This window comes from Daldinia loculata (assembly GCF_022478755.1).
Source record: "Daldinia loculata strain CBS 113971 unplaced genomic scaffold F4817scaffold_40, whole genome shotgun sequence".
NCBI classification, from domain to species: domain Eukaryota; kingdom Fungi; phylum Ascomycota; class Sordariomycetes; order Xylariales; family Hypoxylaceae; genus Daldinia; species Daldinia loculata.
Window position 1 is genome coordinate 291,190 of NW_026054894.1, and position 18,400 is coordinate 309,589.

An 18,400-nucleotide genomic window follows, 5' to 3' on the forward strand; every position below is an offset into this window, starting at 1 on the left:
TGATCTTCTGAACCCCGGTCAGAAAACAAAAAGCAAAAGCGGATTGTGTCATATACACGAACCTGAACCTGTACTTATTTAAATAACATCGCTCCCGTCATCAACCTTATCAAGTTATCAATAAAGGACAAGACAAGAGTCGCAGACATAAAAGAGAGACATACATATACACGCAGCCTGGAGTACAAGTACATATTAGTGCAGACCGAGTCATTCACTTGATTTTCGGTCAATCCAAACGGGACCACCCCAACCCTCGAGTAAGCCTAGAGAAGAGCTAGGTACTTATTCTTATCCATCCTATCCCGTACCGGAACTGCAAGCTTTAGGTAGCTACCGCTCGCTCGCGAGCCCTCGCAGCTATCCATTGACTGCTTTCCTTGCAACCTTCTTGCACATCCATCCCCCTCCCCCTGTCCAGCTCACAAGGTACCTACATAACAGCTACATAACAGCTACAGCCTGCCTACGGTTTCATACGTCAGGTTCTTGTATTATACCTATTCTGGTAACCCTACTTTGTAGACCTACATCAGATCTGCTTCTGCCTCTTCTCCTTCAACGGTTACCTCTTCTTGCCACACCCCCCAGTTCAACACTTGGGATAATAGCAGCGTTCTTGTCTGGTTGTCGAGAGACACGAACGAGACACAAGATCTCTCCATCGCTGTAACCCTTGTGGCCTAAATCTTCCTGTGTCTTGTCATTCGAGGTGACACAGACACAGACACATCCCCGCCCTTCAAGGTTCCTATTCCCAAGGGCCTCGATTCTCCGCCGACCGACCTATCGGATACCCTGCCTCTACGGAGTACATCATTTACATCCACTTTGACGTCCCAGGTCCTAACTGACCTACCTAAGCTCTGGTCTAGAGACACGCGAATCTTCCAACCGGCTTCTTCTTTTCGATTTCCTCAACGCCTCTGCCTCGTGGCATCTTTATCCCCCTTCCCATCGACGAACTGCAATCCCATTCGTTCGCATCTAAGCTGTATGTGTACATGACGATAACTCGAGCCACGGACTTCATCCCGATTCCCATATAAGCCCCCGGGCTGCATTAACCAAGCTTCCTGTCATAAGTCAACCTACACAGGGAGCCATGGCTGACCCTCGAATACATTCGAGCTCGACTACTCGTCGGGCTCGTAATGCTGATATTGGTCAGTTCATCATTGGTTCCGAGATAGGCAAAGGTAGCTTCGCCCAGGTATATATGGGTAAGCACAAGGTTCGTAACTCCAAAGGCTATGCCCAACTATACGTCCTATCATGATATATTTGCACCTTTCGTAGAGAGGCGGTTCGGCGCTCTTTTGATACACTTAAATCAAAGTAGCGCCGGTCGCACAGTTCCTAAACATGGTCGTGAGTCATACTGAAGGGTAGCAATTGAGCTGACGGAAATGGCACAGGTATCCGGCGCTTTGGTCGCGATCAAATCGGTCGAGCTCGCGCGGTTAAACAAGAAGCTGAAGGAGAACCTCTATAGTGAGATTAAGATTCTCAAGAATTTACGACACCCACACATCGTCGCCCTTCATGACTGCGTCGAGTCCACAACCCACATCAACCTCATTATGGAATACTGCGAGCTGGGAGATTTATCAATATTCATAAAGAAGCGAGAGAGCCTCATCACATTTCCTGCGACTCGCGATATGGCGCGAAAGTATCCCAGCCCTCCCGGTGCTGGCCTTCACGAAGTTATTATCCGCCATTTTCTTAAGCAACTTGCCAGCGCCTTACAATTTCTTCGGCAAGGCAATTTCGTCCATCGAGATATCAAACCTCAGAATCTCTTGTTGCTTCCGTCACCGTATTTTAGAGAGGCAAACAATAGCCGCCCGATTCTCAGTGCTAGTAACGATTCGTTAATACCGGCTGTTGGGTTGCAATCGATGCCCATGTTGAAGCTGGCAGATTTCGGCTTCGCCCGCGTCCTGCCAGCGACGTCTCTAGCTGAGACGCTCTGCGGGTCTCCTCTCTATATGGCGCCTGAAATATTGCGCTACGAGCGATACGATGCAAAAGCAGATCTGTGGTCTGTTGGCACTGTTGCGTACGAGATGATATGCGGTAGGCCACCATTCCGAGCTAATAACCACGTTGAGCTCCTGAGGAAAATTGAGAGCTCCGATGCGCAAGTCAAGTTCCCACGAGATTGCCAAGCGAGCTCGGATATTAAGGCATTAATCCGTGCGCTTTTGAAGCGCAGCCCTGCCGAAAGGTTGAGTTTCGAGAATTTCTTCAGTCATGAAGTCATTTCAGATGAAATACCGGGCTTAGTTGAGGACGACATACCTAAAGTCAAGAGACGTCCATCAAAAGAAGTTCGCGCTGCCTCGCGAACTGACGAGTCGGATCTAATCCCGCGACGCATGTCAACTCATCGTCGCTATGCTACTGAAACAGATGCGGTACATCAGGAGAGTAGCTCTTCGTCGCCTCGCGAAAGGCCATTGAGATCCTCGCCTCTAGCGTCACCGGCCGAGTTCGAGAATTGGGATCCGCAGGTTCAAGGTGCGTCGCGCACAAACCAATCCCCCCGAGACGAAATCGCTCCGGGGCTTGGTATTCGACGGCCGCAGAATGTACCTTCAACTTCCGCACCTACTCGGGGTGTTTACGTCGAAGACCGCCGACAGCGCGGATTATCCAATGCCTCGGTCAATAAAAATTCGCACGGCCAATCTCCGCCGTACGAAGAAACCAGGAGGGGTAAGAGTAGGTCGGAGCGTTCTGCGATAGAAGAAAGAGCTGCACAAGAGATTGCTTTTGAGCGGGACTATGTTGTGGTAGAAAAGAAGCACGTGGAGGTGAACGCGTTTGCTGATGAGCTCGCTGCGAAGGGAGCCCAAGCGGAGGCCTCATCTCCCAGGTCGGGACAAATCATTCGTCGTGCTACTCAGCAAGGTGTGCCGACGTCGACGACAGGCGCAATTCCTGCTCAGCCGTCTAGTGCGCTCCAGATCGCACAAGGCAGGCAACGACCTGACCATTATCGACGAGGTTCCTACGATAAGAACTTGTCTGGTAGTCCTGGTTCTACTACATCCGCCATCTATAACGCAATTTCAGATGCGAGCTTGAGGATCTTCGGCTTCAAGTATCCGACGCACTTGCTCGGCAAAGGCACGTCGCCCCCAAACCCCTACAACGCGTTTCCTGCATATCCTACACCGGCCGCCCCTACCGGCTACATCACGGACGGACGCCAGGGCGGCCCCATCGATGAAGACTTACGTGTTGCTCAGTGCATCGAAGAACTTGCGTCGCGAAGTGACGTTGTCTGGGGTTTCGCTGAAGTAAAGTATAAGCAGCTAGTACCGTTGGCGCCTTCGATGGACCATGGCTTGGGCGGAGTGCCCGCCGAGAAGATGGTCTTAGAAGAGGACGATGGTCTAACTGTGGAAGCCGTTGTGTCGCTCTCAGAGGAAGCTCTGGTTCTCTACGTGAAAACCCTCTCGCTTCTTGCCAGGTCTATGGATATCGCAAATATCTGGTGGACGCGTAGGAATCGCATTGATTCTAGCTCTACTCAGCACGTCATTAATCGCGATGCAATTAGTGCTCAGAACCTAATAACGAGGGTCAATTCCGCCGTCCAGTGGGTCCGTAGACGGTTCAACGAGACATTGGAGAAAGCTGAAGTGGTACGGCTAAAGCTTCTCGAAGCTCAGAAGCAGCTTCCAGAGGACCACCCAAGCCACCCAGCAAATAATCCACTTGAACTCCTCCCGGCTGGCACCTCGAGCACAGAGGGTATTGTGCTGACAGCGGGTCTCAGCGCCGAAAAGCTAATGTACGAAAGAGCCCTCGAAATGAGCCGCGCCGCTGCTATCAACGAAATTGCCAACGAGGATTTAAGTGGATGCGAACTCTCGTATCTAACTGCCATCCGAATGCTTGAAGCAGTGCTCGATAACGATGAAGACCTCTCAAAACGCAGGCTTTCCGGATCTTCAAAGGCCGAACGCGATCTGATTCGAGAGAGCGCATCTGATATCAATCCGGATGATCAGCAAGCTGTTCATAAAAGTATGTATTCCTAGTTCTTTAAGTAGTAGACTGTTGTACGACTAACTCGTCATTTAAGTGATCCAAATGATCAACGGCAGACTTACGGCCCTCCGAAAGAAATTGCAGATGATCGCCAATGCTTCGAAAGCCCAACAAAATCTACCCCGAAAACGTAGCGGCGATGTTGCACCGCGGAGTGTTCCCATCGGTGCTTGATAACCTAAAAAGACCATTTCTCACGACGTATGACGACACGTAAAAAGATTGCACTACACCTATTCAAGCCCCGCGGCCTTTATAATTTGTTTATTAAGACTAATCCCACTGCCATGACTGACAATGGCTGGTCTCATCATCACCGACGGGATTCATCATTCGGCGTTTTGGGCGGCGACTTCATTTCACCTTCAGTATATTTATAGGTCTTCGGGGATTCTTTCTGTTGTCGCCGTCAAACCGGCGCCCTTTTTCTTTTCGTATGTCAACACTTTTAGGGTCTCGGGCATACGCCAATTGGATTGGGAGGGCGTTACTTGGCCCTCCGTGTGAGTTGGCGTGTTAGCACAGGAATCTCTGTCGCAAATCTCTGGCGTATTGGCGGGGGGTACAGATACACGGCATCACGACTATGTGGTTTTGGCCGTCGTAACCTTGTGCACGGGCGGTACAGGTTCCCCCAGACATGTTTGGCATTTTGTTCCTACGACGACCGAATACCCCTTTTGGCGGACATGGAGTGTTCCGTGGATAGGGAAAAGATCGGTCGTATCTTGCTTCGTTGTTATTTTGCGTGTGTCTTAGTCGGTGTTCACGGTAAATCATAGGGTTCTTTTGCTAGAGCTGCCAGGGGCTGGTTGCATATGAATTTTCGGACTATGGCGTCCTCTGTACCTACAATGTATACGGCAGCCCTGCCATTCTCGTTACCGTATGGACAACATGGAAATTGACGATGCCTTGGCTATTTTCTATTTGATTTCGTAGGGTGAAGTCAGGGAGATGACTCTAATGCCAGTATTCTTATATTGATTTTATGATTAAACTAGGTAGTGTATATGACATGGGCTCGGGAGATGTCCCATTATGACGTCTGTCAAGAGCTAGTGCCTGAACTACCGTCCTACGTCGATCAATATACCTATATTGATACCTAGGTAGGTATCAATCTATCGCCATAAGCGCCTAACAGGTAACCACCCACTGCCGCTACGGTAGATATTCTCATCGCTAGGTCGGACGCTTATTTTCTAATATCTACATAGATGTGTATCCCCTCGAGCTAGAGCTGGATACTAGTTTTAGAAATCCGACGACCTAGGATGATCTTGTCTGTTTTCTTATCCTATCGTCTTTCGACGGGAGTTATATAGTCGTATTATGGTGGGTGCATACTATGGATAGGTACGTACGAGTCTTGATCAAGATGAAGCGAAACCAATGGCTAATACATAAGGTAAGGTAGACGCATGGCTAGGACTTTTTACTTAGGTGCATACGTAGTACTGTAGAGCTAAGCTTCATGATGTAGTATCCTTCTAAAGAGATGATCTGCGGGGCGAGCTTCCCATGTGAAAGCTAACAATCCGGAAGTCCAAGATGCTTCCGTACCTGGTTCAACAATGTGACCATCCTCCAGCTCGTCGTGGCCCATCAGCCATGCTTGTCTACGTAATAGTACTTCAAGCTGCCGTTGCATGAGACGACGATCCGCGGTGTGTTATGTGGTGTAGTATCTATGTAAGCAATCTTCCAGCCGGAGTTTGACAGCGAGGGGGGGAAGTTGTGAAGTGTGAAGGCAGCAGCCAAAGAAAAGATTACCCCAAATGAGGTATCGCCCGTGCTGATCGGCGGCGGGGTTCAAGCGCATTGTAATACTACAGCCAAATTTGGGGACCTCAGGAGCTTCTTCCTATCAAATAACATGGGATATAAAGATTCGTGCTCCCGTATGTGCACGGGGTACACATTTGGGCCCTGGGGAGAGGGGTGCGTTGTGACGCCAACACGAATGTAGATTGCCAAGGACAGTCCGGATTCGACTAACAAAGGAGACAATCCCCTTCTTTGAGCAACGCTGTGGAAGGGCTGGTAAGGGTCGACGTCATTTCTAGAACTTGGGTCTTGAGAGAGACGGTTTGACGGTAATAATGCCTTATGTATGTATGTCTGTGACCCGCCCCCTCTTTTCCCCTAGCCTTATACGCAGATACGTGCTTGTCCCTGGTTGCTCGTGCTTGTCGATAGAGACGCTAGAGAGGCTGAGCAAGTTGGGGTGTATTTCTCTGTCTTTACTCTACCCTATCAAAAACTTGGAAATGGTAACATATGACGCTGACAGCATGATAGCTAACTGGCCCGGCATATTGAAGTAAGGTGGCAACGGCTTGACTTAAGCCAGTGAAGCAAGGTAGTATACGAATAGACCTGTCGTTGCTGTGGCTTGAGCTCAGCGAAGAAGTCTAAGCAATGTCCAAAAGCGGTCACCTATAAAACTACCTCATAGGCTGTGTACCTCACAATAGTGTAGTGTAAGCTCTCGAGGGAGCTAATAATAGCTTCTTAAATACAGCTTGAACCATGTTTCAGAATAAACCTGTTAACCTTGTTTGGAACGATACGAGAAGTCTGTATGTAAGATGCGCTTCTAGACTCGTGGGTCTTGGAAGCCCCTCTGCCCCTCTGCCCCTCTGCCCCTTTGATGCCTGCGTATTGTTCGACCGCCTCTACTACCCCCCTAGACTAATAACGTCGGAGGGGTCAACCAATTGACCCCTAGGTCACTTACTAGCCAAAAGTACAATGGAGTTGCAAAATTTCAATACTTAATTTTACTAGTGCTTACTACCAAATTTTGTGTATTTTGTTTTATAGCATGTATGTCATATATACGCATAATGATTTATACATATACTGTTTAATGTAATATATATTTATATAAAAAATAAAAATAAAAATTTATAATAATTATAAACCTTATAAAATAATTAATACAAATATTAAAAAATGTGAAAAAATGTAAATAAATATATTTTAATATTATCTTTATAAAAATAATTTTTTTATATTTTATATTTAATTATTTCGTTAAGTTTTGTTTATTAAATCAATATGTACATAGTAAAAGTACGTGACAATTAAGTAATACTTAAAATTTGGTGGTGCGCACATACAAAACACTAGTATTGCCTCTTTTTTGCGACTCCATTGCACTTTTGGCTAGTAAGTGACCTAGGGGTCAATTGGTTGACCCCTCCGACGTTATTAGTCTAGGGGGGTAGGCTCCCCGATTGTAGGGTTGCGGTGTCACGGTCCGGAAGTGATTAGTGCAACGTAGAGGCTTAGCACAGTCTTCCACACGGCCCACTCGAGCTTCGAGGTCCATGTCTCCATGTCTCCATGTCTCTGATGTAAGCCATATTTTTGTACCATTTTGTAAGCGGTGTCTCAGAGCATCTTAGATATGTCGTGTATAGCTAGAAAGTTTTTCGTCCAACTTTACTTCAACTAGCCCTCAAGTCTATCTTCATGGGAGATCTACATATAGGAGGCCAGTAACGTTTCCGCCATGTCCAATATCCAATATGGGAATGCCAAGTGTAAAGGAGAGACGAGTCTAAAGGCAGCCGTAAAACGAAATAGTCAGCAACAGGCAGCAACAGGCAGCTATATACTATGCTCATCAAGAGTCCGCTATGAAAGACGAATTATACCTTTTACCAAGTAAAATGGAGATGTGCTGCACGAGGACGGAGATAGGTACGATGTAGTATATCAAGGTTCCAGTACATGTAAGAGGTACATAGTATAACCGGTATTAAACTTATAATTGTATACCTTTGTTGGATATAGGGAATTAGAGTTTAGACTTGAATGGTTCAATGTCGCATTTCAACATGAGGACATGTACCGTAATAAGTTGTAGGTACATCCATTGTTCGAGGTACCTAACCTAGAGACAGTAATAACAGTAATAATAGTAATAATAGTAGGACGGTATGCACTGTATTTCCGTACAGTATAGTGCACTATGTACCTATCTAAGCCACAGTTAACAGGGTCGCAGTCTCTCTCCCGGGCTAACATAAAGGCAGGTAGGTACCTAAGTAGGTAGGTGAGAGTGGCATTCCTAGGCCTAATGTAGTACATACCTACGGGCTACAACCCAGCCTACCACCCAAACTAGGTACCTTAGGTACCTACCTAACTTCAAGTTAACCTATCTGACCCTGACATATTTCTCTACGCTTAGGTACCTACACGACCATACCACATTTATCAACTTACCCTATTGTGCTCTGGTAATAATTGAGGGCTACCACAACTCACTTCATCTTCAACCTACCCGACGCCCTTTTAACAAATTTGAATGTATTAATGATAGCAGTCACAAAAGGTGCTCCCATTTGCCGACGCTTGAAAATTGTCCAAGTCCCATTTGTTAATTTGTTAGGTCCTAGCCCGCCCTGAAACATTTGGACATTTGGACATTTGGCTTAGACCCGACATTCATTATTATTATACCTGTACCCGCCCTGCCGCCCTGTCGTTGCTCTCTATCGTCGGCAATCAATCAATCAACCATCCACCATCCACCACCCACCACCCACCTACAACCTTAGGTACCCACCAAACCCACGTCTACGCACACACGCACACACACGCACACGCCCGCATTTGATCTTGTCTTTTAACATCTCTTAACACGGCGAACCTCGAAGCTTCCTCCATTTTATTACCTATCCTCTCAACACAAAGGTCGTTGTTACCAAAGGCGTACAAGATCACGCGCATCCATCGTCACGACGTATCGTTTAACCCTGCTGACGGTCGCGGTCACCGTCGCCCGCGCGTCATAGGCCATGGCGTCTGCCGGCACTACGTCGCCCTCGAAACCACAACAACATCGAAATCAGCAGCAAATGAGTCCACCGCAGCAGCATCCGTCTCCTGCTGCTAATCCTGCTGCTAATCCTGCATCCCCGCCTAGCAGGCGAGATCTGAAGTCGTGGTGGAAGGCTTTCCAAACTCGGTCAAGGCACCAAGAATCCCAAGGTAAGGGCTACAATCACATACCCATTCCCACCCGCATGCCAATCGCCCACTATTCAACTTTTTCCTACAAGCTACCAGTCTTCCATCCCAATCCCCTAACCGTCGGTATTGGTATGATGTATGCTATACGGCCCTACATATATGTCGAGGAACTCAGAATGGTCAGCCTACGTCTCTAATAGCAGGTTCGCTCCACAAGCTACGCTATATTGGCAGTCGAGGAGAATAGAGAAATACAAAGTGCGATCACAGAAGGCGGTAGCTAACATTAGAGCCAAAATAGAGTCCCAACCTAAGGGTATATTTGGTGTTCCTCTACGACAGAGCATCACATACGCGAACGTCGCCATTTCGCTTGTCGATGAGGACGGTCAAAGCTACATATATGGATACGTACCAATTGTAGTGGCTAAATGTGGTGTTTTTCTGAAAGAGAAAGGTTAGTGACGAAGCCGTAAGACATCTAGTCTCTATGCTAATAGTGTTATAGCTACCAGCATAGAGGGAATTTTCCGCCTCAGCGGCTCCGAGAAGCGCATTAAGGAGCTAAAGATACAATTCGACTCGCCCGATCGATATGGCAAAGGTCTCGTGTGGGATGGGTATACGGTTCACGATGCTGCTAACGTCCTTCGACGGTATTTGAATGACCTACCCGAACCCGTAGTTCCGCTAGATTTGTACGAGCGATTTCGAGATCCCTTGCGCGGGCACACAAAACAAGCTGTCGGCGACACCGAGGGTACCCAACTCGTCGAGGATTTCGACGAAGCTGAAGCTATAGAAAAGTACCAACAGCTTATTAAGGAACTGCCCCCGCTTAACCGACAACTGCTCTTGTATATTCTGGACCTGCTTGCGGTATTTGCCGCCAAGGCTGATGAGAATCGGATGACAGCCCAAAATCTAGCTGCCATCTTTCAACCTGGAATGCTCTCGCATCCGCAACATGCCATGGCGCCAGAGGAGTACCGACTTAACCAATGTGTTATTATATTCTTGATTGAAAATCAGGATCACTTCTTAATCGGTATGCAAGGCACCGGGACGGATGAGAGGACTAAACAAGAAATCGAAAAGGGCCCGCCGACGGTTGTAACACCCGCGACGCCGAACCGCAACACCGGCGTTGCAAGGTCTGCCTCCAATGCTAGCGCTGGCGCTGAGAGCGTTAGTAGGGATGGTAAGATTCGGCGGAATCGTTCTACGTCGTCGCGGCACTCGGTTCACTCTAACGGTGCTTCCACGCCTGGTAGCCCTGCTCTAACCCCAAATGGTGGACTGGGAAGAAGTAATACAGTTCCGTCTAAGAAATCGCCTCATATTCCTTCTGGAAAATTCCAACCTCGGCAGAGCTCGCCTAGTGTCTCAGTAGCTCCAGCTTCGCCCTCGCCCTCGCCCTCGCCCTCGCCCGCTGGTTCTTACGCAGCCGCTCCACCGACCGTAGCTGAAGAAGCGCCAACCGTAGCCGAACAGTCTCCTGCGACATCGCAGCACCTAACTCCGATGGCGGCAGGATCGCATTCCGCTGGAAGAAGCCAAGAAAGATTATTAGGTCCTCCTGCCGATATTATAACCCCTTTAAGGGAAAGGAACCTCCAGAGCCTTTTCCAACGATCCCAGGCTGCGGAAGGTGAAAAGCGCCAGCCCAACAAGCTACGCAAAAAGCGATTACCTAGTAGTACCAACCCCAGTGCCCAGAGTTCGACCGCCTCACTTCCTCATTCGGAGGCAGTTTCTCCGATTCATGAATCTTCGAATCCGATAGAACAGAAAGCTCCCCATCCAGGTCCTACTAACACAGAGAATAGTACTTCTATAGAGACACCATCAGAGCCTACGCCGCGAGCGTCCCAGGTGCCATCTGCGAGCACCGCGCATGGTGATTCAGAGAATGATAATACGCTCAAGGCAAAGACCTCACCGTCAACATCCTTACACTCGTCATTCAACGACGGGTCTGATGTGGACCAGGCAGAGGGCGGCGCGCCTGTCTCTTCTCCAGATGCGGCCGAAAAAGAAAAGAGACATCGATGGCGTATATCTCGACGAAAGGAGGATTTCTCTAGCGAACATGGTCACAACCTGGGTTATAATTCCCATGCCGAGTTAAGCACCTCTTCTATCGGGAGCGGGCAAAGGCCACGAAAGAGTTGGACGGGCGAATCCTCAGATGTGGCGGCAACACTAGCGGAAAGTGAAGCCGGAAGTAGAGAGAAAGAAGACTCGAAGGGTCCCATCGGATGGATTAAGAATAAGTATCGGGAAGCGAAGGAAAACGTGGAGGTTAAGCGCACGAAGTCCCCTCCGAGAGATCAAGTACAGGCCTTTCTAGCCTCGGGAAGGAGTGCAGAAACTATGGGAAGCATAGACGAAAAAGGGGCGCCCACAGGTCCGGGCCCAGTTCGTGTTGCAACACCTGAGATGAACTCCTTCCGCGAGCCGCGTGAGCCACACGAAATCCCGCTGCCAAGTTCTCCCCCGCCAACTCGGACGACGCACGACGAGAAGCCTGCACACCCCTAGGAGGAAGAGACTTCGGACCAAGATAGCGGTTTGTTCTGCTGGGGCATGACAATCAGGCTGGTAAATCAGACGAGACCAATCCTTCGTACCGCTCGAGCAAGGGGATCTGAATCAGATGGTTTTGAACAGCTAGAATAACGGTTCTTTTTTTTTCTTCATCTTCAAGTTTTGGGTTGTCGGTGGTTCTCGTCTGGAAAATCAGGTGGAATGGAAATGCGGGTTTAGCGAATGGGCTTGATTGATGACGGGTTTGAATGCCTCACTCTCGAAGTTTGACGACGTTTATGCGCGGTTTTTTGGGAGATGACTATTTGTTTTCGAATTGGGGGATGCTCATGACGACCCGCTTCCAACGGGATGAAAAAATAGGAGAAGAGGATGTGCTCTCCTCTTTTTATGGATACCCCTTCCCCCCACCCCTTTGTTTTAAGGCCGGTTTGTATGTCATTTTTTGATGCTTTTACGCGTGCTGTAATGTGGAATTTTATACTTTTTTTTTCGGGTTTAACAAACTTGGACTTCGAATCTCGAGCGTCCCTTTTTTTGTTGTGGAGGCTCATGCGTTTTTGGCGCGTCCCCTCGGGTTGAAAAGTATCATGAAGCAGGGATGACTTCTGATTATCATACCGTTCAATATAAGGAGGCTACCTCGTGTCGTCCAGACGACTTTGCATTGCTACCTCTGCTATTTTGCATTCACGTCCTGATTTCGCGGAGTAGTTGGTGTTGAAAGTGCCTGCCGAGCAGGCTGGAACCGTACATGTATACGTATCCGTGTTGCGGACGGAAGGTTATCGAGTGTTCCACCAGGTTAGCCAGCTGCAGCTTGGACTATAGGTGTATGTACGTATGTCGCCATGTGGTCATATTAATACTTGGTCGCGGATAGGAGAAAGCTGGTTAGCAACGTAACTGGCCTCGGAATTGCTTAGCTTAGCTTAGCTCAGGGATGCGTAAGCAACGACGTGATATTGTTGCTGTGATAATTAATTGAAAAGGGACGATTCTCTTTATTCTCTTGTCCGGTTTATACTAACTTATTGGTTAGGTATGTGACATACGTTAATAGATAACTCTTCATATGTTATCGTAAAGTAAGGCATTGGAGTATTTGTTCTACAGATTACTTCACGACAAATTGGGCACAGCGCGTTTGCCAATGTAGCATTATAAACAAAACGGACTTTAACGGAAACGGATAGTTACCTAGGTAGGTAGTATGGTTTAATACGTGTAGCTTATTAGAAGGGTCATGACAGCTTCACATCTAGGCGACCTCGGTGAGGCTCGGTGAAGGAGGATGTTAGGCGCGGTGTATATAGAATATTAATAAGTGCTCCCTTACATACCGTGACTGAATGAGCCTATACTAGAATTGCACTTTAGTCTTTATGGTGACCCGGAGGACTCGGGTCTTCTCCCTCTCGTCATCTTAATAGTTTTACTCCATCTATCGTTACATATTTGCGCTTCCCATCTCACTCTCACGTAGCATTTTTCATACTCTTCTTCCCCGGCCTGTCCCATTTAGTTAGTTGGTGGGATAGCCGAACAGCTGTTGAAGGAGAAATAAATGGCCGCCGTTAAAGGGACCATCCTCGTCACGGGGGCAAACGGCGGCCTCGGAAGCGCCATAGCACAGCAAATCGCCTCTAAGCCCGAATTCTCCACCTACCACGGGCTTTACACCGTCCGCGATTTGACGCATGCGGACGCTCTTACTTCGGCTGTTGCAGTTGGTCCGGCACATCAGCATGATGTCGTAGGTCTTGATTTGACGAAGCTTGACAACGTTCGTCAAGTAGCAGAGGATATTAATGTGAGTTTAATAAGCTGATGAACCATATAAAATATAGGTATGTACCTTATATCAAGGTACTTACCTAGATATTTCTAACGCTGACGATCCACGTCGCAGGCCCGCGTTTCCGCAGGCCAGCTCCCACCTATCCGCGCTCTCATCCTCAACGCTGGCTTTCAGGACTTTGGTAAGCAGTCCTGGACTGACGATGGCCTCGACACCACCTTCGCGGCAAACTATCTCGGCCACTGGCTGCTTACCCTTCTTTTGCTTAAGAGCGTAGACAAAGAGGATGGGCGGGTCGTCGTGATTGGAAGCCAGAGTCATGAGTAAGCGTCTCCTACTATTTTTCTTTTTCCCCTTCCAGACCTGTTTCTTGATGGGAATAATAGGAATAAATCTACCGAAGCTAACATATGACACAACTAACCCAGTCCTAATGACCCTCGAAACGTTCGCAGTAAAGCCTTCGAGGACCCTAAATACAAAACATTCCTCTCCGATGCTGCAAGCTTCGAAGCAATCGCCAAAGGATCTTGGAGTCCCGCCACCGAAGATGCATCCTTCCGGGGCGGGTTCCGGCGGTACGGCGCCGCGAAGCTCTTCCTCATCATGATGCAGCACGAGTTACAAGCGCGGCTAGACGCCGACCCTGCGCTAAACAAGATCTGCGTGCTCGGCGTCGACCCGGGAACCATGATTAGCGGCCTGCAGAGGCTCGCGAACTGGGTGATCCGCGTGCTCATCTTCCAGATCATATACCCGCTTATCCTGTACTGGAACCCGAACGGCCCGGTGAGGCCGCCGAGCCGCTCCGCGGGCGATGTCTTGGAGGCGGCGTTTGGGGTGGTGGGTGAGGGGGGAAACCCGCCCAAGGATGGGTATTTTGATGGGAGGGTGCCGTTGGAGACGAGTGGGGAGTCGAGGGACGTGGTGAAGAGGGAGTTGGTGTGGAAGGAGACGGTGAGAATGGTGGGTTTGGAAGAGGGTGAGACGGTTCTTGTTAATTGGCGGTAGGCAATTGGAGTTTGATCGAGTTTTGATTTGCTAACCTAGGTAGGTAGAAATGAATGACATTTGCTTGGGAGAATGAATCTATACCCACCCGTGATTTATAATCACGAGCTGGACTATAGTGATGGTGAGGCATGGGTCATAGGTGCAATACTAGGCGTATTATTATGGTAGATTAGATATAGGAAGGAAAAGGGGGCGAGAAAACAGTAAGACACGTAGCTGTGGGAAAAAGACAAGAGCTCACACATACTTGACGGAGGCTTGCGCTATCCACCATTTTCTGGTTACTCCTCGAACTGAACTTGTGTACTTAAGAACTAGGTGGATTAAAAAGATGTTGCACGAGCATGGTAGTGTGTTGTAAATCGATTTCCCTTTTCCTTATAGAACTGTTCTCTTTAATATTGGCTTAGGAGCTAGGTAAGGCGTATGAATAATACTCGTCTATTTACTTGTTACGGGGAGTCATATCTCTAATCATATAAACCTGTCCGTATAGGTCTATAGCGTCAATAAACAACTTCACTGCATCAATAAGCCTTCGACCATTGTCGGAATCCCCCAATTCGTTCTCGAGCTCGGATAGAGCAGCGTTCAGACCTCGACGCTCGTACTCTGCTATCCATAGGAGTTTGCTCTTGATCAGCTGTTGTTGCTCGGCCTCACTATAAACGCCTAGACCCGTTGAATCTTCTCCGTCTGAATCTCGATGGCGATGGAATATCGGAAAATGAGTCGAGTTGAGATTTCCCTCTTCTCTGTCACGAGCCACGCCTCCGTAATCATTGTGCATGCGACACAAGCTGGCTAAGTGACGACAGAGGTCCTCGGCTATATACGCTGTCCTGGCGTATGTAAAGAGGTTAGAGTCTATGAGGCAGTTGAAAAACACAAAGGCAAATGGACAAGAAGCATGATCTGCCGAGGTACCGCGGACCCAATTGTAAAAGGATCGTTCGGGCGCCACGCTATACCGTTGGCTCGGTAGGATCGCGTCGCCGTGGGAGTCTGCTTCTAGAGATCTCTTATCATCTATGTGCGCGAGCTTACGGCGCAGATTTATGTTGTCTTTGGCTTGCGTGATATTAGCCAGAAGGAACGTTTGCAACTCAGTCGCTAGCCGCGACTGTAAATGCGATGGCTTGGATAACACGACGGGGTGTTGTAGCATATAGGCGATGAATTTGCGGAGCACGACTTCTACATCCTGTAAATAGGCCAAAGTGTCCTCGGATATCCCATCGTCGCGTTTTCGAGCGAGAAAAGATGGTTTGGACGTCGTATCATGGGTATCGTCGGACTGGCGGTTCCCGGGAACAGGGGGTCTGACCTCGTCACAGAGGCTCCGGATCAGCATCTCGACTTGGTCTAGGTGGTCGCCCAGGTATTTCTCAACAGTTGCTTCAAAATATTCATCGGCCTCATACACTAGTACTGTTCCGACTATCATCTCATGCAACACATAGAAGCTTGCCTTACCGCCCGACAGTGAGTTACAAGCCATCCAGGGGAGCGGAACGAAGGTCAAGTGCATATTTTTGCGCATGGAATTGCGTGGGAAGATATCCAATTCTAGTCGGTCAAGCTGGCCGAGAGCGTAACATGCTTGCAGCTCGGCTGCTTTAAGAATGCCTTTGTCTAATTGGGCAAGGAGTGGTGTCCGTTTAATCAAGTCCCTGGCCTGTCTCATTCTGCGCAGCGTTTCTTCGGGAAGAGGCGAGAGTGAGCGGGAGAGATTATATTCCTTTTCGTAAGTAGGCGGCGTGATGAACATGGAGGCTTGGTAGTATACCTGAGAAAGAATTTCTGAGGTGTAGGTGACTTTCCCGATCCAAAGGAACTCGGGTTTGGTGCGTTCTCTTCTGCTAGCTGACGCTAGGAACGCCTTCCCTCGCTCGATGCTTTGAATAATACCAATTTCGTGAAGTTCTTGACCAATCCACGGGAGCCGGACCAGCGATGCCAATGCAAGAACAGAATACGCCGTTGCTTCACAAATGCCATCCCAGGAGCCGTCAGACTGTTGAGAACTCAGCAGCACGCTAAGGACGTAGAAAGATACCATGGGTATCTGCTCTTCAAGGCTAGGCTCCTTTTCAAAGACCTTCTCAAGTAGACCATCGTGAGGGCTACGATAAAGATAACCAAAGCCTTGAACTAGAAGCATCATCCAGTAGAGCTCGTGGCGGTGCTAAAGATCACGAGGAAATCAGTTGGTCTCTGCTGCACTTGACGCTTGGTCAGACACGAATTACTACTTACCAATTTATCTCTAGCTTTACCGGCGGTAACTTGGAAGCATAGGAATTTTGCGGCTTTAGAGATTTGAGCAACGTAAGGTAAGCGATCTTCGAGCATGCAGAGACATGCAAGGATGTTGCAATTGGAGCTGATACTCAGGTTGCTTTCCCCTGCGTAGGTCATGAAATGATTCTCTGACTCGAAGGTCTGTATCAGAGAACGCACACTGGGGCCACCCCCTAGACATATTAGGGCCATGATTGCTTTGGAGGTATCGTCACTATCAGGGGTAGAGAACTGGGCTAGTTGTAGAGTTAGCTTAAGCGTGGCCACCGTCATCAATATACTTACAAAACCCGACACAGCCATTGCGAGATTTAAGAGCTTCTTCAAGAAATGTACGTAGAGTCAATGAATCGTCCTTTCCGATCGGAATACCAGCTTGGGCCAATGTGGTAACAGACTTTCAAAGGGGTACAATTAGTTATTATATTTCTGTGTGATGTTTTGCTCCGAAGAGAATACTCACCCAGGAAACTTCGAAAATGCTAGTTGGCCAGGCACACGGTACACTACTGGATCCTATGTTCGAGCTACGCTCCAAGGCTGAACGTAGATACGACTCGGCTTCTTCGTCCCAAGTAGTAGCATGTATTAAATACGCAGCAGTCGAGGAAGGGGAACTCATCATAGAGCCATTTCTCTCTCGACGGTCCCGAATGCGGTCGAAGTCAAGATAGCCTGTGAAGGCTTCGAGATGGTGCAGTAACGTGGATGGGGCGCCATATATGTCTTCCAAGGATAGTTTCTTTATCTTGTATTCATACAAGGCTTGCAGTTGAGCTACCCTTTGGAGCTCAATAGTAACACCTTCGCTCGCTAGGAGGGATAAGAGCTTGGGGATTAGTAACTCGAGCCCAATTTGATCTGAAGGCGACAAATCCCATTCCTGTAACATATCTTTCAGCGCAGCTTCCGCTCTCTGGCTCCGCTGTGTCCAGCCCTCGTTGCCTGGACACAGCGCCATATGCTTCCGGAGGGCCAGCAGGGCCGCGCAGGTGTTGAGGATACCATCAGCAACGGTACCGTATGATTTCCAGCCACCACTAGGTAATTGATGCTCCAATACGTATTCGAAGCATTTAGGAAACAGCCATGATCCAGACCTGGGAGGCTTCTGTATCATCGACAGCCATGCCGTGTCATACACAGAAGGCGATATGGTACCAAAGCCTGACTCGGAGCGGCAGGCCTTGGCTACAGTAGCGATTAGGTACTGTGGCTGGTCATACGACATGTCCATTCTGACTTGGTCGGGGTAGTATATCTTACCAAGAATTTATGAGCAATACAGATTCTATTGCCATGTCGTAGGTAAGTATCGAAGATATATATGCTGATGATTGGTGTATTATTATTGTGGCTAGAAATCGAGATTATGGAATTTAATTCTTATTAATGTCCCAAGCCATAAAGCCTAGAACGACGCCTGCTTGTGTCCTCATTTCGTTGTTGGCATTAACCGAGGAATCGTGTACATAGTGGCGCTGATAATCTACACTCATTCGAAAGGCTGCTCCACGATGGCTGCAGCTGGGCTACGAGTTTGATAACATATTTCACCCAAAATCGAAAGCCACTGACGCATAGATATCAACACGCTTGCATATCTCTGAATCTGTAGAGCTGACATGCCGTTATACTAATAGCCCGATACGGTCTATAGCCCCTCAAGTC

At 48.4% G+C, this 18,400-nt stretch overlaps 4 protein-coding genes across 4 annotated transcripts; 3 read left to right on the top strand and 1 right to left on the bottom strand.

Annotated features, from left to right (window-relative positions):
- Positions 1–414: 414 nt before the first annotated feature.
- Positions 415–4,413, top strand: F4817DRAFT_185768 (Serine/threonine-protein kinase ATG1). Its single transcript, XM_049298404.1, has 4 exons — positions 415–811; positions 865–1,234; positions 1,419–4,044; positions 4,103–4,413. The coding sequence occupies exons 2-4, from the start codon at positions 1,106–1,108 to the stop codon at positions 4,240–4,242; spliced, it is 2,895 nt and encodes a 964-aa protein (XP_049157135.1). The 5' UTR covers positions 415–811; positions 865–1,105; the 3' UTR covers positions 4,243–4,413.
- Positions 4,414–8,278: 3,865 nt separating this feature from the next.
- Positions 8,279–12,011, top strand: F4817DRAFT_343981 (uncharacterized protein). Its single transcript, XM_049304081.1, has 4 exons — positions 8,279–8,419; positions 8,477–9,078; positions 9,362–9,517; positions 9,569–12,011. Exons 2-4 carry the CDS (start codon positions 8,886–8,888, stop codon positions 11,602–11,604), a joined length of 2,385 nt encoding a protein of 794 aa, XP_049157136.1. The 5' UTR covers positions 8,279–8,419; positions 8,477–8,885; the 3' UTR covers positions 11,605–12,011.
- Positions 12,012–12,743: 732 nt separating this feature from the next.
- On the top strand, positions 12,744–14,790 carry F4817DRAFT_185954 (putative short-chain dehydrogenase). The gene is made up of 4 exons (XM_049298406.1): positions 12,744–13,423; positions 13,523–13,734; positions 13,840–14,418; positions 14,470–14,790. The coding sequence occupies exons 1-4, from the start codon at positions 13,178–13,180 to the stop codon at positions 14,477–14,479; spliced, it is 1,047 nt and encodes a 348-aa protein (XP_049157137.1). The 5' UTR covers positions 12,744–13,177; the 3' UTR covers positions 14,480–14,790.
- Position 14,791: 1 nt separating this feature from the next.
- On the bottom strand, positions 14,792–18,385 carry F4817DRAFT_185854 (uncharacterized protein). Its single transcript, XM_049298405.1, has 4 exons — positions 17,193–18,385; positions 17,015–17,126; positions 16,685–16,965; positions 14,792–16,613 (listed from the first exon to the last, which is right to left on the bottom strand). Exons 1-4 carry the CDS (start codon positions 17,964–17,966, stop codon positions 14,871–14,873), a joined length of 2,910 nt encoding a protein of 969 aa, XP_049157138.1. The 5' UTR covers positions 17,967–18,385; the 3' UTR covers positions 14,792–14,870.
- Between the last annotated feature and the right edge of the window lie 15 nt (positions 18,386–18,400).

Excerpts from the sequence above, each read along its gene's own strand:
- F4817DRAFT_343981 (XM_049304081.1), top strand. The coding sequence starts at position 8,886 with ATGGCGTCTGCCGGCACTACGTCGCCCTCGAAACCACAACAACATCGA. Across the intron at positions 9,079-9,361 it reads AAGGCACCAAGAATCCCAAG|AGTCCCAACCTAAGGGTATA; the intron begins GTAAGGGCTACA and ends GAGCCAAAATAG. Across the intron at positions 9,518-9,568 it reads TGTTTTTCTGAAAGAGAAAG|CTACCAGCATAGAGGGAATT; the intron begins GTTAGTGACGAA and ends ATAGTGTTATAG.
- F4817DRAFT_185954 (XM_049298406.1), top strand. The coding sequence starts at position 13,178 with ATGGCCGCCGTTAAAGGGACCATCCTCGTCACGGGGGCAAACGGCGGC. Across the intron at positions 13,424-13,522 it reads AAGTAGCAGAGGATATTAAT|GCCCGCGTTTCCGCAGGCCA; the intron begins GTGAGTTTAATA and ends TCCACGTCGCAG. Across the intron at positions 13,735-13,839 it reads ATTGGAAGCCAGAGTCATGA|TCCTAATGACCCTCGAAACG; the intron begins GTAAGCGTCTCC and ends CAACTAACCCAG.
- F4817DRAFT_185768 (XM_049298404.1), top strand. The coding sequence starts at position 1,106 with ATGGCTGACCCTCGAATACATTCGAGCTCGACTACTCGTCGGGCTCGT. Across the intron at positions 1,235-1,418 it reads TATATATGGGTAAGCACAAG|GTATCCGGCGCTTTGGTCGC; the intron begins GTTCGTAACTCC and ends GAAATGGCACAG. Across the intron at positions 4,045-4,102 it reads TCAGCAAGCTGTTCATAAAA|TGATCCAAATGATCAACGGC; the intron begins GTATGTATTCCT and ends TCGTCATTTAAG.
- F4817DRAFT_185854 (XM_049298405.1), bottom strand. The coding sequence starts at position 17,966 with ATGGACATGTCGTATGACCAGCCACAGTACCTAATCGCTACTGTAGCC. Across the intron at positions 17,127-17,192 it reads GCATTTTCGAAGTTTCCTGG|TCTGTTACCACATTGGCCCA; the intron begins GTGAGTATTCTC and ends CCCCTTTGAAAG. Across the intron at positions 16,966-17,014 it reads CAATGGCTGTGTCGGGTTTT|CCCAGTTCTCTACCCCTGAT; the intron begins GTAAGTATATTG and ends CTCTACAACTAG.